Raw genomic sequence first — 13079 nt, 5'->3', positions numbered from 1 at the left:
TCCAATGAAGGAAACATGCACAGGGGTTGCTTCAAGGGAGAGGAGAGGATGATCAGACCTGCCTGCAGCAACCCGTCAAGCACGCAGTGGGGCCAGGTTCTTCACTTAGGTCATCACCCTGCCAAGTGGCAGGTTGTGGACCTGCCATTTTACAAATGGGGAAACTGAGGCTCCAAGAGTTGATGGTAATGTTCCCAGTAAGCGTGCAGAGGGAGTCTGAACCCAGGTTTGACCTACCGCACTTGCTCACCCTGCTCTTTTGCAGCCCGAGGCATTTCGGTGTGGTCAGAGCCTGTTAGGGCTGGCCTGTCAGATGTGAGCTGTCTCATGTCTCCCTCCCTCAGACAGGAGGAAACCTAGTTCTCAGCCAGACTCTGCCTGTGAGGCTCCTGGGGAAGCAGATTCCTGGAGTTCTGTCTTGGGATTTGACTAGCAGGTCTGGGTATGGCTCTGGAATCGGTACTTACAGGGCTTCAAGGTGACCGCTCAGGGTGGGCACTGAATCTGCATGAAGGTTAGCAGGGCCAGCAGACACTGTCTTTTCAGATAAAGCAGATCTTTGTCAGTTTATAAATCAGCCCCTGTCTGGATGCCCCTTGGGTGTCCTTTGAGGCAAATGTCTGAGAAAAGACCCTGCATGGTTGCTATTTGGAAAGTTAAGCCCCTGGCTTTGGGATAAAGGTGTCCAGCCTCTGTGATGGCCTATCCTTCAGGTGTGCAAGAACCACCTCATCTTTCTGCCCATCTGAGCCACCTGGAGAGTGGCAGGACTGAAGGCCCTAGTATTAGACCTCAGACCCCAAACTCGTTCCCTGTGCTGGGTCTCCAGTGACCCTCCTTTGTGGTTCATTCCAGAAGGCCTGAGATGTGAAAGGCACTGGCCTGGTCAGTTATAGACTAATGTTTGGTTCTAGTCCTACTACAGATTCACCATGTGACCTAAGCCAGTGGTTCGCCCCCACAGGACCTCAGTTTCCTCATCTGTAAAATGGGAGTAGGTGCCCTGCCTCCCAGAGTGGTTAAACATAGTTTTACAGTTTAGTTATAGGTAAAACACTGGTCCCAAACATGGCACCATAATAGTGACTCACCCCAAATACGGGCTCAGTCTTGGGCTCTCGCTCCGTCCTTCGCTCCCTGCAGCCACTTTCCTGGTGAGTTCATCTGCTCCTCTGGCGCCAGCCGGGTGTCACCTCTGTGAGGGTTTCTCTGCAGTCTTGGTCCTCTGTATTCCCACAGAGGGGAGGTTGAGGACTGGTGCTGGACACAGAGTGCTGAGCCAGGGATGGTGGGCAGAATTCTAGCTTCCATCACTCGGTTATTTGATCGAACACAATCTACAGACTGCTGGGCAGGGACTTTGCAGGTGGAATTAGGCTTCAAGTCAGCTGATTTGGGGGGATTATCCTGGATTAGCTGAGAGGTCCTGATGTAATCACGGGGGCCATTCAGAGCAGAAGAGGAAAGCGGGAGGCTCAGAGAGATGAGGCAGAGGGAGGTCAGAGCTCTTTGAACCATGAGAAGGACTCTACCCACCATGGCTGGGTTTGACGGGGGCCATGAGCCAAGGACCGTGAGTGGCCTCTAGAAGCTGAGAATGACCCCAGCCCACAGCCAGTAAGGAAACGGAGACCTCAGCCCCACAACCACATGGAGCTGAATTCTGCCAACGACCTCAATCAGCTTGGAAGCAGATTCGTCCTGCGGCATCCGCCGGAAAGGAAGGCAGCCTCGCTGACCTCTTGCTTTCAGCTGTGTGAGACCTGGAGCAGAGGAACCAGCCAAATCCACGTGGACTTTTTTTTTTTCCGGGCACACCACGTGGCAAACAGGATCTTAGCTCCCCGACCAGGGGACGAACCTGTGCCCCCTGCAGTGGAAGCATGGGGGTCTTAACTGCTGGACTGCCAGGGAAGTCCCTCCACGTGGACATCAGACCTCTCCACCTGTGAGGTAATAAATTTGCATTGTTTTAAGCCTCTTAAGTTTGTAGTAATCTGGTTTGCAGCAATAGGAAACCAGTACATCAGGTGAAAGGCCCAGGCTGACTGGTGTCTCTGGTGATAGAGGGCTGGGCCTGGTCTCGGGCTCCTGTGCCCCATTTTTGCACTTCTGGAGTCTGGGGAGGCCAAGAGAGGAGAGCAGGTCTTATCCTCCACACCCAGGAGTCATTATCTCCTCTAGGGATGTGTTAGACTCAGTGCCGAGTGCTTTACATGAATAAACTTTCTTAATTCTATTGGTGTTTTCCCCCATGACATAGATGAGGTGACTGAGACACAAGTAACTCATCTGTGGTCCCACAACTAATAAGTAAGAGAGCTGGGGTTTGAACCCCTGGCTTACTGAGCCCAGAGTTCTCCACAAGAGTGGGCACCTGCTCCACGGAAGCAGGTGAATGAAACTGAGCCTGGAGGCCTGCCTGCCTTCCTGATTGTCCAGGCCTAGAGTTCCCTGAGGTATCAGCAGAGCTCAGGCATCCAACCAACCACAGCTCCTGGACTCCTCAGTCAGCGCCTCCTTCTTACTGTTCTAGGAATTATTGCCCACCCCACCTCCACTGATCCTTTTTCTTTAGGCCAAATCTGCTGGTCATCCCCCTCTTCCCCTCAGAACGTTATCCCCTCCCCAGCTGTTACCTACGGCTTTAACTGGTTTCCCAGATCACTTGTCAGAGTCAACATCCTGGCAGGAAAACTGGGCCCCTCACCAGATTTATTATATTTCTGCCCTCTACCTCTAGCATCTTGTAATAATAATAATAATTGCCATAATAATGTAATATTTACAATAACTACCATTTACACGGATTTTGTTCTTTAATGCTCATAACAGCCCTGTGAAGGTTCTTTGAGAATACACACAGCCACTTTCTCGATGAAGAAATTAGATTTGGAGAAGTTAAGTAGGTCTGCTGGTAGGTGATGGAGCTCTTTTCACACCCACATGCTGATTTTACATAGTAGGTAAGCAGAGGTTTGGTTAAGTGGTTTGGGTGGATGACGGTCTGTAAGGATGCATAAGTGGATGAATGGATAGAAGTAGGGATGGATGGATATATGGGAAAATGGCTTTATGGTTGAAAGACTAAATGGATGCTTGGTTGGAAAGAAGGAAGGATGGATGGATGGGTGGGATGGTTGGGTGGATGGATGGATGGATGAATGGGATGGATGGGTGGATGGATGGGTAGATGGGGATGAGTGGAAGGATGAATCAGTGGATATAGAGATGAGTGACCAGAGAGTTTGTAGAGTGGGAAATGTAATGAATGCAGGAGGTGTATAAGTCTGCATCAAAGAGCAACTTCAGTTGGATTGTAATATGAAGTTGGACCTCTTGCTAGTTCCATTGTTGTTGAGGAGACATCCTGTTTAGCCATCTTGGTTATTTCCCTTGCCCTGAGTCAGAGAAGTCAGCCTGACAATGTCCTCCAACTGCATGAGAAGGCATTGTTTGTCCCCTAAGAAGTCAGGGAACATGGGAACCACCACTGGTTTGGTTGTAAGCCCTGAAGATGCTGTATTCACAACCAAGAAAGTGTGAAGGCTTGCAGAAAAGTCCAGAAGCTGTGTTTCATTATGGCCAGGATTGGGGTGAATGCAGTAAGGTTATGTTGAGCAAGTATAGGGTTTGATCCTGTCATTGTTTTGTTTCTTCATGTGTGATATTTTGTTCATCATAGATTTTTGCATTAATTTTTGTTATTTTAAAATATTGCATTAAAATATTATGCAATAAAAATATCATGGCTGAGGGACTTCCCTGGTAGCGCAGTGGTTAAGAATCTGCCTGCCAATGCAGGGGACACGGGTTCGAGCCCTGGTCTGGGAAGATCCCACATGCCTCGGAGAAATTAAGCCCGTGCACCACAACTACTGAGCCTGTGCTCCACAGCCTGCGAGCCACAACTACTGAAGCCCGCACACCTAGAGCCCGTGCTCCGCAACAAAAGAAGCCACCGCAATGAGAAGCCCGCGCACCGCAACGAATAGTAGCCCCCACTCGCCGCAACTAGAGAAAGCCCGCACGCAGCAACGAAGACCCAACACAGCCAAAAATAAATAAATAAATGAATTAAATTAAAAAAAAAAAAATATCATGGCTGAGTATTTTGGCCCTCCCTTAAATGTTGCACCTGAGGGGGTATGTCTCATTTCTTTCACCCTCGTCCTGGCCCTGTGACGGAGCACCAGTTTCTGGACTTTTCTGTAAGCCCCTGTACTCCTGTGCAGGGGAAACTTATCCCTGTTCGGTTGGCTTCACTCTTGCATCTGGGGGAGGCAGGAACTCAGGGGCTGGAGCCCAGAGCATGTCTGCCTCCAGGGCCTCCTTCAGTCACTTGTTGTTCACACATTCTCCCCGTCTACATTCCTTTGTTTTCACTTAAGACCTTCTATGATACATCCCTACTCTGTTTGCAGCGTCCACGGCCACTGCACTCCTCACCAGTCCACAGGTGAGCTCCCTGTCCTGGGCACAGCCCTACCTCCACCCCCTTCCTCCTGCCTTGTCCTCTTGCCTCCACAGAAACTTCCTCTTCCTGAACTCCTGAATTAATCATCTGCATCACACACTGTTATGCTTTATCCTCTACTATTTTGGAGAGCGTCCTGCAGAGCTGGTTGATTTTCAGCCAGTTTGCACCCTTTTGGCTGTTAGTCTGAGTGGTCAGTATTCATGCCATTCCGGTGGTTAAATATTTTGAAAATCAGGTTTCCTGTATGTTGCCTTCCTCTGTGAAATGGAGGTAAAAATACCCAGGAGCTCGAGCTCAGACACAGAGCCTGACACGCTGCAAGCTGGACAGAAACGGTAGCAGTAGCAGTCGCTGTTGTTATTTATTGAGTTAGACGATAAAACTCTGGTGGCTTTAAAGGTGATATGTGAGGGGCTTCGGATCCTGGCTGAGAGAGGTTTGGAGGTGCTGTACTCCCCTCCTGATGAGGCTTCCGGGTGCCATGAGAGGGCTGGAGAGAAGCAAGGATGGGTGTACGGGTTTGTGGGTGGACACGAGGCTTGGCGGGAACCAAAGGAGAAAGCACAGCAGCTGGGGCCGTGGGGAGGCTCCAGACCTGGAAGGGGAGCAGCCGGTTTGCCAGGACCCTGTCCTGTGTGAGCAGGACATACCTGACTTCCCGTGCCGGGAATAAGAAATGGGCCTTGACTGTCTCTGGGCCATGAGTCACTTGATCTGAGTGTGGGTAGTAATTGCACACTAAACATACATTATGGCGTATGCTGCGATCAGTGCTGATAAGGGGCTGTCTGAATGAAAATAGAGTCAGATTGGGCCAGAGGGAGTCTGCCTGATTTCACCATCAAGCCCTGTTGTGGTACCTCTGGGTGACTCCCCGGCCAGCCACTCAGGGACCCCGGCAGGCCCCTCCCACCTGCCACCTGCCTGGTTCCCTCTCTCCCTAGACGCCTCACCAGACTTGCTCAGCCATCGCTCAGACTGTCCCTCATCTGAGACATCCAGGGCCCCCACTCTTCGCTCAGCTAGAAACCTTGGGTTTCTAGCCCTTCAAGGCCCAGTTTGGGACAGTGCCTCTGAGAAACTCTCTCTGAACAACCCCCTGCCCCCCCTTCTTTTTTTACTGTTTTTTTTTATTTCAAATGAAGTGAAATCAATATAGTATACAACTAACCATTTTAATACATATAATTCAGAGTTATCCCATTAACTGATATAATTTCTGATCACATCTGGAGCACTTTTTAATGAGCAGACAGTTACATTCAGTTCTTTCTCTCTCTTTTTTTTTTTTTTTTTGAGGTGAAATTCACATAACATGAATTAACTATTTTATTTATTTTTATTTTTTAATTTTTGGCCGCACCACGTGGAATGCAGGATCTTAGTTCCCCAACCAGGGATGGAACCCGTGGCCCTTGCAGTGGAAGCGTGGAGTCTTAACCACTGGACCACCAGGGAAGTCCCATGAATTAACCATTTTAAAGTGTAGAATTCAGAGGCATTTAATGCCTACACAACACTGTGCAACATTGTGCAGTACCTCTCTCTAGTTTCAAAACTTTTTTAATCATCCCCCTAAGAACAGCCCACGTCCATTAAATAACCACCCCTCCTTCCCTCCATCCCCAATCCCCTGGCAACCATTAACCTGCTTTCTGACTCTATGAACTTGCCTATTCTGAACACTCTATATAAAGGGAACCATTCACTCTGTGACCTTTTGTGTCTGGCTTCTTTCACGTAGCATAATGTTTTAAAGATTCATCCAACTTGTAGCATGTATCAGTATTTTGCTCCTTTTTAAAGCTGAATAATATTCCATTGTATGTATAGCACATTTTGTTTATCCATTTATCTGTTGATGGATATTTGGGTTGTTTTTACCTTTTGGCTATTTTGAATAATGCTGCTGTAAACATTCGTGTACAAGTTTCTTTGTGGACATATGTTTTTATTTCTCTTGGGTATATACTAGGAGTGGAATTAGTGAATTATACAGTAATTATTGTTTAACTTTTTGAGGAACTGCCAGACTGTTTTCCACAGTGACTGCACCATTTTATAATCCCACCAGCAACGTATGACGGTTACGATTTCTCTTGCAGAAACTTGTTATTTTCTGTTTTGTTTTTGTTTTGTTTTTTTATCATCACATCTTAGTGGGTGTGAACTAGTATCTCATTGTGGTTTTGACTTGCATTTCCTTAGTGACCAATGTTGTTTAACATCTTTTTTTAAAACAATAAGTTTATTTATTTATTTATTTATTTATGGCTGTGTTGGGTCTTCGTTGCGGTGCGCAGGCTTCTCATTGCGGTGGCTTCTCTTGTTGCGGAACACGGGCTCTAGGCATGCGGGCTTCAGTAGTTGTGGCACGTGGGCTCAGTAGTTGTGGCTCGCTGGCTCTAGAGCGCAGGCTCAGTAGTTGTGGTGCACAGGCTTAGTTGCTCCATGGCATGTGGGGTCTTCCTGGACCAGGGCTCGCATTGGCAGGCAGATTCTTAATCACTGTGCCACCGGAGAAGTCCCTAACATCTTTTCATGTGCTTATTGGCCATTTGAATATCTTCTTTGGAGAAATGTCTATTCAAGTTCTTTGCCCATTTTTAAATTGATTTGTTGTCTGTTTGCTGTTGAGTTGTAAGAGTTCTTTATATATTCTGGATACTAAACTCTTATCAGATATATCATTTGCAAAAAGAGTCTCTTCCATTCTGTAGGTGGTCTTTTAACTTTCTTGAGAATGTTCTTTGATGCACAACAGTTTTTAATTTTGATGAAATCTACTTTATTTTTCCTTTTACTCCCTTCTTCTGGCAGCCCCACTCTGAATCAGACCTGACAAGAGCATCTCTCACGGGCCAGGCGTGGTACTGGGAGCCACAGGAGACACCAGCCGAGTCAGACCACCCCAACCCTTGTGGAACCTCATGGGAGGGAAGTGACACAGGTCTTTGACATGAAGCAGAGATTGACCTGAGTTGGGTACAGATGAAGCCCTTGACTGGAGAAAATCAGTAAAGGCTTCTGGAAAGAAGGACGTTTGAGGAAGAGTGGTGTTGACTGAAATAAAAATATTGATAAAAATAAAAAATTGGTAATGAGACCAGCCAAGAGTGTGGTCTAGCTGGCATAGAGGGTGGTGAAGTTGCAGGGATAAGATATGGACATATCCAGGGCCTGGAATGACGTTCGCTTGCTCAAATCCAGCACTTCTACGGATGTAGAAAACAAACTTATGGTTACCAGAGGATAAGGGTGGGGGAAGGGATAAACTGGGAGATTGGGACTGACATATACACACTACTATATATAAACTAGATAACTGATTAGAACCTGCTGTAGAGCACAGGGAACTCTACTCAGTACTCTGTAATGGCCTATACGGGAAAAGAATCTATAAAACAAAAAGAGTGGGTACATGTATATGTATAACTGAATCACTCTGTTGTACACCTGAAACTAACACAACATTGTAAATCAACTATACTCCAATAAAAATTAAGAAGAAAAAATCCAGTGCTTCTAAAATGGTCATGTGCTATCACTTGGGGACGTTGTTCGGATTCTGGTTCAGGAAGTCTCAGGTGGGGCCTGAGATCTTGCATTTCTAACAGATTCCCAGGCAATGCCAGTGTTGCTGGTTCAGGGTTCACAATTTGAACAGCAAAGATGTGGTTCATTCATTCAACAAACATTCTCTGTAGAATGTCACTACATGCGAGGCTCTGTGCTGGGCAGTGATGGTTGAATGAGATGTGTTTTTGCCCTCGTGCAGTTTACACTTTAGTAGGGGGAGGACAGGACTTAAGTAACAAATTATGCAATGAAAAGAAAGAAAAGACATGAGAATGTACGATGGGGTTGTTGTCTTCAAATATCTCTCTGTGGAGGTAGTGTCTGAGTTGAGGTCTGAAAGATGGGTAAGTATGACCTCAGAGAAAAAGAGGAAACAGTATGTACAAAGGCCCTAAGATGGAAAGAAACTTGGTTGGAAACAGTGTGGCTGGAGCCCAGGAAGCGAGGGGACAGGAAGTAGGCTGGGGAGAGATGGGGTGGGGCTTTGGAGATCACACTGAAGAATTTGAACTTTATCACATTCTTTGATGCCCTCAGGGAATTGTAAGGAGAAGAATGATATGATCAGATCTGTGTTTGAAAAGCTCACTTTGGTCATAGCTGGAAAATGGACTAGAGGAAGGATAAATGCCCAAAAGGAAGACTGGGTGATTGAGACGGCAAGATGACTGAAGTCCAGGGACTCCCCTGGTGGTGCAGTGGTTAAGAATCTGCCTGCCAATGTAGGGGACACGAGTTTGAGCTCTGGTCCAGGAAGATCCCACATGCCACAGAGCAACTAAGCCCGTGCGCCACAACGACTGAGCCTGCGCTCTAGAGCCCATGAGCCACAAATACTGAGCCTGCGTGCCACAGCTACTGAAGCCCGCACGCCTAGAGCCTGTGCTCCACAACAAGAGAGGCCACCGCATTGAGAAGCCCGCGCACTGCAACGAAGACCCAACACAGCCCCAAAATAAAATAAATAAATAAATTTATTTTTAAAAAAAAAAGATGACTGAACTCCAGTCAAGACATGCTGGTGGCTTGGTCTAAAGTGGTTTTCAAAAGGGGTTTGTAAGGTTGAAACTACTTTCATAATAATACTAAGACAGCACTTGCCTTTTTCACTCTTTACTGTCTTATGAGTGTGCGGTAAGAGTTTTCCAAAGGCTACATGATGTGTACATGATATGGGGATCCACCTTCTGTTAAGACAGACATTAAAGGGATTGGCGAAAACGTAAAGTGATGCCATTTTCCTCATGAAATTATTTTTTTTTTGAAAATTCAGTAACTTCATTAAAAAGAGGTTATTTATGTCAATACATAATAGGTGTGTGATTGTTATTCAACATTTGTTTTCAATTGTGGTAGAGTACCCGTAACGTAAAATTGGCCATCCTCCCTGTTTTAAGGTGTACAGTTCAGCACTGGTAAAAGTACATTCACACTGTTTTGTAACCACCACTGTCCTTTATCTCCAGAACTTTTCTTTCTGCAAAACTGAAACGCTGTACCCATTAAAGAACAACTCCTCAAACAAGCCTTCCTCCAATTTAATTGGGATGCCAGATTTATAGCAAATTGCATCTTTAATTTTCCAGGTAATCTGGAGTTTAGCATTTGATAAATGATTTTTTTTAAAGCAAACATGAAGATTTTGTTAATTTATAATTTATTAGTGTGTTATCACTGTAACTGAAAATGTTACAGAGACTTTTAAATTCAGTCTTGTGTAGAAAGAAATGTATGAAGCAAAATGATGTGAATAAATATCCCCACAAGATACATTGGAATGGTTAAAAAATACTGGAAGAGAGCTATCAGGGCTGCAACAGTGAATTTTTTTTTTTTAATATTGAAAATGTCAACAACAACAAAACACTGGCACCCACCTTCTACTTTCTGTCTCCATGAATTTGACTCCTCTAGGGACCTCATATAAGTGGAATCCCACAGTGTTTGTCTTTTTGTGACTGGCTTATTTCACTGAGCATAATGTCTTCAAGCTTCATCATGTAGTAGGTGTCAGAATTTCTTTCCTTTTTTTTTTTTTTTTTTGTATTTCTTTCCTTTTAAAGACTGAATACCATGCCATTGTATGTGTTTACCACGTGTGGTTTATCCATTCATCTGTTGATGGACACGGACTGATTACACCTTTTGGTTATTGCGAATAATGCTACTATGAAAATGGGTGTACGATTATGTCTTTGAGACCCTGCTTTCAATTCTTGTGGGGAAATACCCAGAAGTGTGATTGCTGGTGTTATCGTTATTTTTAAATGAATTAATAAATAATTATTTAAATACTCTCCTGAAGTTTTAGTTTCAAATAAAATAATCAGTACTACAATTATATCTACTGATAGAACCCAGTTATATGGTTTTTTCTGGGGGGGAATCCTCAATAGTTTTTACAAGTATAGAGGGGTCCCTGAGGTCAAAAAGCTGAGAATTGTTCATCCAAGGTAGTGGCAGAGGCAACGAAGAGCTGTGACCTGGCTGGAAAGATAACTAGGAGGTTAACATTGCCCGGATCAGGTGACCCTTTGAAGTGGGAGTCAGGGGTGACCTCTGGGTTTCTAGCTTGCATGACTGGTGGGTAGGGGTGCTGAGGAGGCCCAGGTGTGGTGGGGAAGTTGATGAGGCCAGTTTGGTCCAGTTGAGTAAGGTGGCAGTAGGGCACCCAGGTGGAGGCACCTTCTAGGTAGTTTTTTTTGAGGAGGTTGGAGGGAGGCGTGAGCTGGAGTTAGAAACCTGAGTGCTGTTTGCTTCATGTTTCTTCTCTTCAGCTGGGTCATGAGCTCTAGGAGGTCAGAAGCGGGGCGGGATGCTGGTTACCGAGGTATGCACGCCCAGGTGTTAGGTAAATTCTTGGGGGGGGGCGAGGGTAGGTCTGGGGGTACTGCTAGACACCCGAGACAACCACCACCCACCTCTCCAGACACTCCTTCCCTGGCAGCCAGAGAGGTCTTGGCAGAGCCACTGCTGGGAAGGAAACCGTGATCATTAGACACAGGGTGAGAGCAAAAAGCTGGAGAGGGGGCAGCCGGATGCCAACGGGCAACACATCTGCCATCGTGAAACCCACTTACCCCAAAGGATGCTAGCGGACCAGGTGCAACCTCTCTCTTGTGTACTGACCTTTTAAAAAGCTCCTTCGTGTGGTTGGGATCAAGAGACACCCTCCAAAACCATCCGACCGAACACAAACAAGCAGGGAGGATAAACAAGCTCACCATCCCTCCCCACGAATGAGCTTCTGGCCTGGACCAATGCTATTTCCTTTCTGGAACTAGAGCCATCCTACACTTCACTTGTAAAAGGGTCAGGTAGCCTCGTCAAGCCGCACTGGATGGAACCTGAGGCGAGAGGAAAAATCAGTAATACCCATCCTGTCTTTATGAAAAAATTGATATTTTGTTCTTCACGGATTTTTTTGCATTAATTTTGACTTTTTTTTTTTTAAAGATTTTTTTGACGTGGACCATTTTTAAAGTCTTGATTGAGTTTGTTACGATATTGCTTCTGTTTTATGTTTTGCTTTTCTGGCTGTGAGGCATGTGGGATCTTAGCTCCCCAACCAGGGATGGAACCTGCACCCCCTGCATTGGAAGGCGAAGTCTTAACCACTGGACCACCAGGGAAGTCCCTGATTTTGACTTTTAAAAAATATTGCATTAGACTGTTACCTTTATGACTACGTTTTTTAGCAGTCCCTTATATTTCACACCCGAGGTGGGCATTTCTCTCGTCTCACCCTAATCCTGGCCCTGAGAAAGCCTCAGAGAATCGCCCAGCGCCTCACACCAACCAGAACACGAGCACCTGCACGCAGGTGAGTGTTCACCTCACAGCCTCTTTAATGATAGCATCATGGTTTTTCATTATCCAGATTTCAGGTCAGTTGTCCCAGCCTCAGGCAGCCTCAACACTGCCCTGCTGGACTGTGCTTGTGGTACTTGTCACGCTGCCCTGGGTATTTTAAAAAATTGTCCATTGTTATCATCCACCAGAATGTAAACCTCGTGAGGGCAGGGAATTTTTTTTTTTTTTTGGTGGTGCCCCTTTTTTTTTTTTTAATATTTATTTATTTGGCTGTGGCGGGTCTTAGTTGTGGCACGCCAGATCTTCAGTTGCTGGTATGTGGGACCTTTTAGTTGTGGCATGTGGGATCTAGTTCCCTGACCAGGGATCGAACCTGGGCCCCCTGCGTTGGGAGCACAGAGTCTTAACCACCAGGGAAGTCCCAAGGCAGGGACCTTGACTGCATTGTTCATGGCTAAGTCCGCAGTGCCTAAGATAACCTGGAAGAGTCAGGGCTCTACAGATAGTTCATGGTTAGCAAGTGCTTGTCCCGTGCTCATCACCTTAGGGTAGCAGCTTGTAGCAGCACACTGAATCCTCCCAGCAACCTTAACTGCTTTTCTGTGTCTGAAGAAAACAAGCAGTCTTGGAGCCTGTTGGCTGCAGGTCCCAGGGAAATGGGTCTTGCCTCCCAGCGGGCCTCATGCCTGTCACTGAGGGTCGTGTTCTGGGCCCACCCTTCCTGGGTGATTGTGAGGAGGGGTCTGGGGAGGACCAGGGTGCCTTCCCTGAGGGCACGCCCATATTAGCTCTTCCCCAAACAAGTGTACTCTTTCATGCTTCTGGGATTTTGCTGGTCCCCCTGCCCGGCATGCCCTCCCCGCCACCTTCTTCTGGAAAATCATCCCTACTTATCCCACACCCTCCTCACACCTCTGTGGAGCTTTTTCCAATCTCCCCACCTCTGTCCTTTCCTCCGTGGTGTCCCCAAGGCACTTCCTGCACCATCCTGTGACAGCGTGGCTCAAACGGTCTGTCTCTCTAGTAGCTTAAAGATGGCTGCACATTCTTTGTGGCTCTTCCCATCAAGAGGAGGTGTTTCATTCTCTTCCCCCTGTGACCAGGCTGGCCTTGGTGACGTGTTTGACCAATAGAACACTGTGGGTGTGATGTTCTGGGAATTCTGAGCCTAGGTCAGAAGAAGCCTTGCAGCTTCTGCCTGAGTCTC

At 46.5% G+C, this 13079-nt stretch overlaps 1 protein-coding gene across 6 annotated transcripts in view; it reads left to right on the top strand.

Annotated features, from left to right (window-relative positions):
• The window catches only part of MORF4L1 (mortality factor 4 like 1), a 62648-nt gene extending 54694 nt beyond the window's left edge, over positions 1-7954 (top strand). For 2 of the 6 annotated variants that reach the window (XM_082448811.1, XM_082448809.1), the window contains exon 14: positions 7301-7949. In XM_082448811.1, coding sequence (XP_082304937.1) covers positions 7301-7322 — 22 coding nt within the window. In that variant the 3' untranslated portion in view covers positions 7323-7949. Of the gene's footprint in view, positions 1-7300 lie in introns of all 6 variants that reach the window. The other 4 variants (XM_082448801.1, XM_082448806.1, XM_082448808.1 and 1 more) reach the window with 4 other exon arrangements.
• The last annotated feature ends 5125 nt before the right edge of the window (positions 7955-13079 follow it).

The sequence above is a fragment of the Balaenoptera physalus genome (genome assembly GCF_965194825.1).
Source record: "Balaenoptera physalus genome assembly, chromosome: 2".
NCBI classification, from domain to species: domain Eukaryota; kingdom Metazoa; phylum Chordata; class Mammalia; order Artiodactyla; family Balaenopteridae; genus Balaenoptera; species Balaenoptera physalus.
This window is presented reverse-complemented; position numbering and strand designations above follow the sequence as displayed.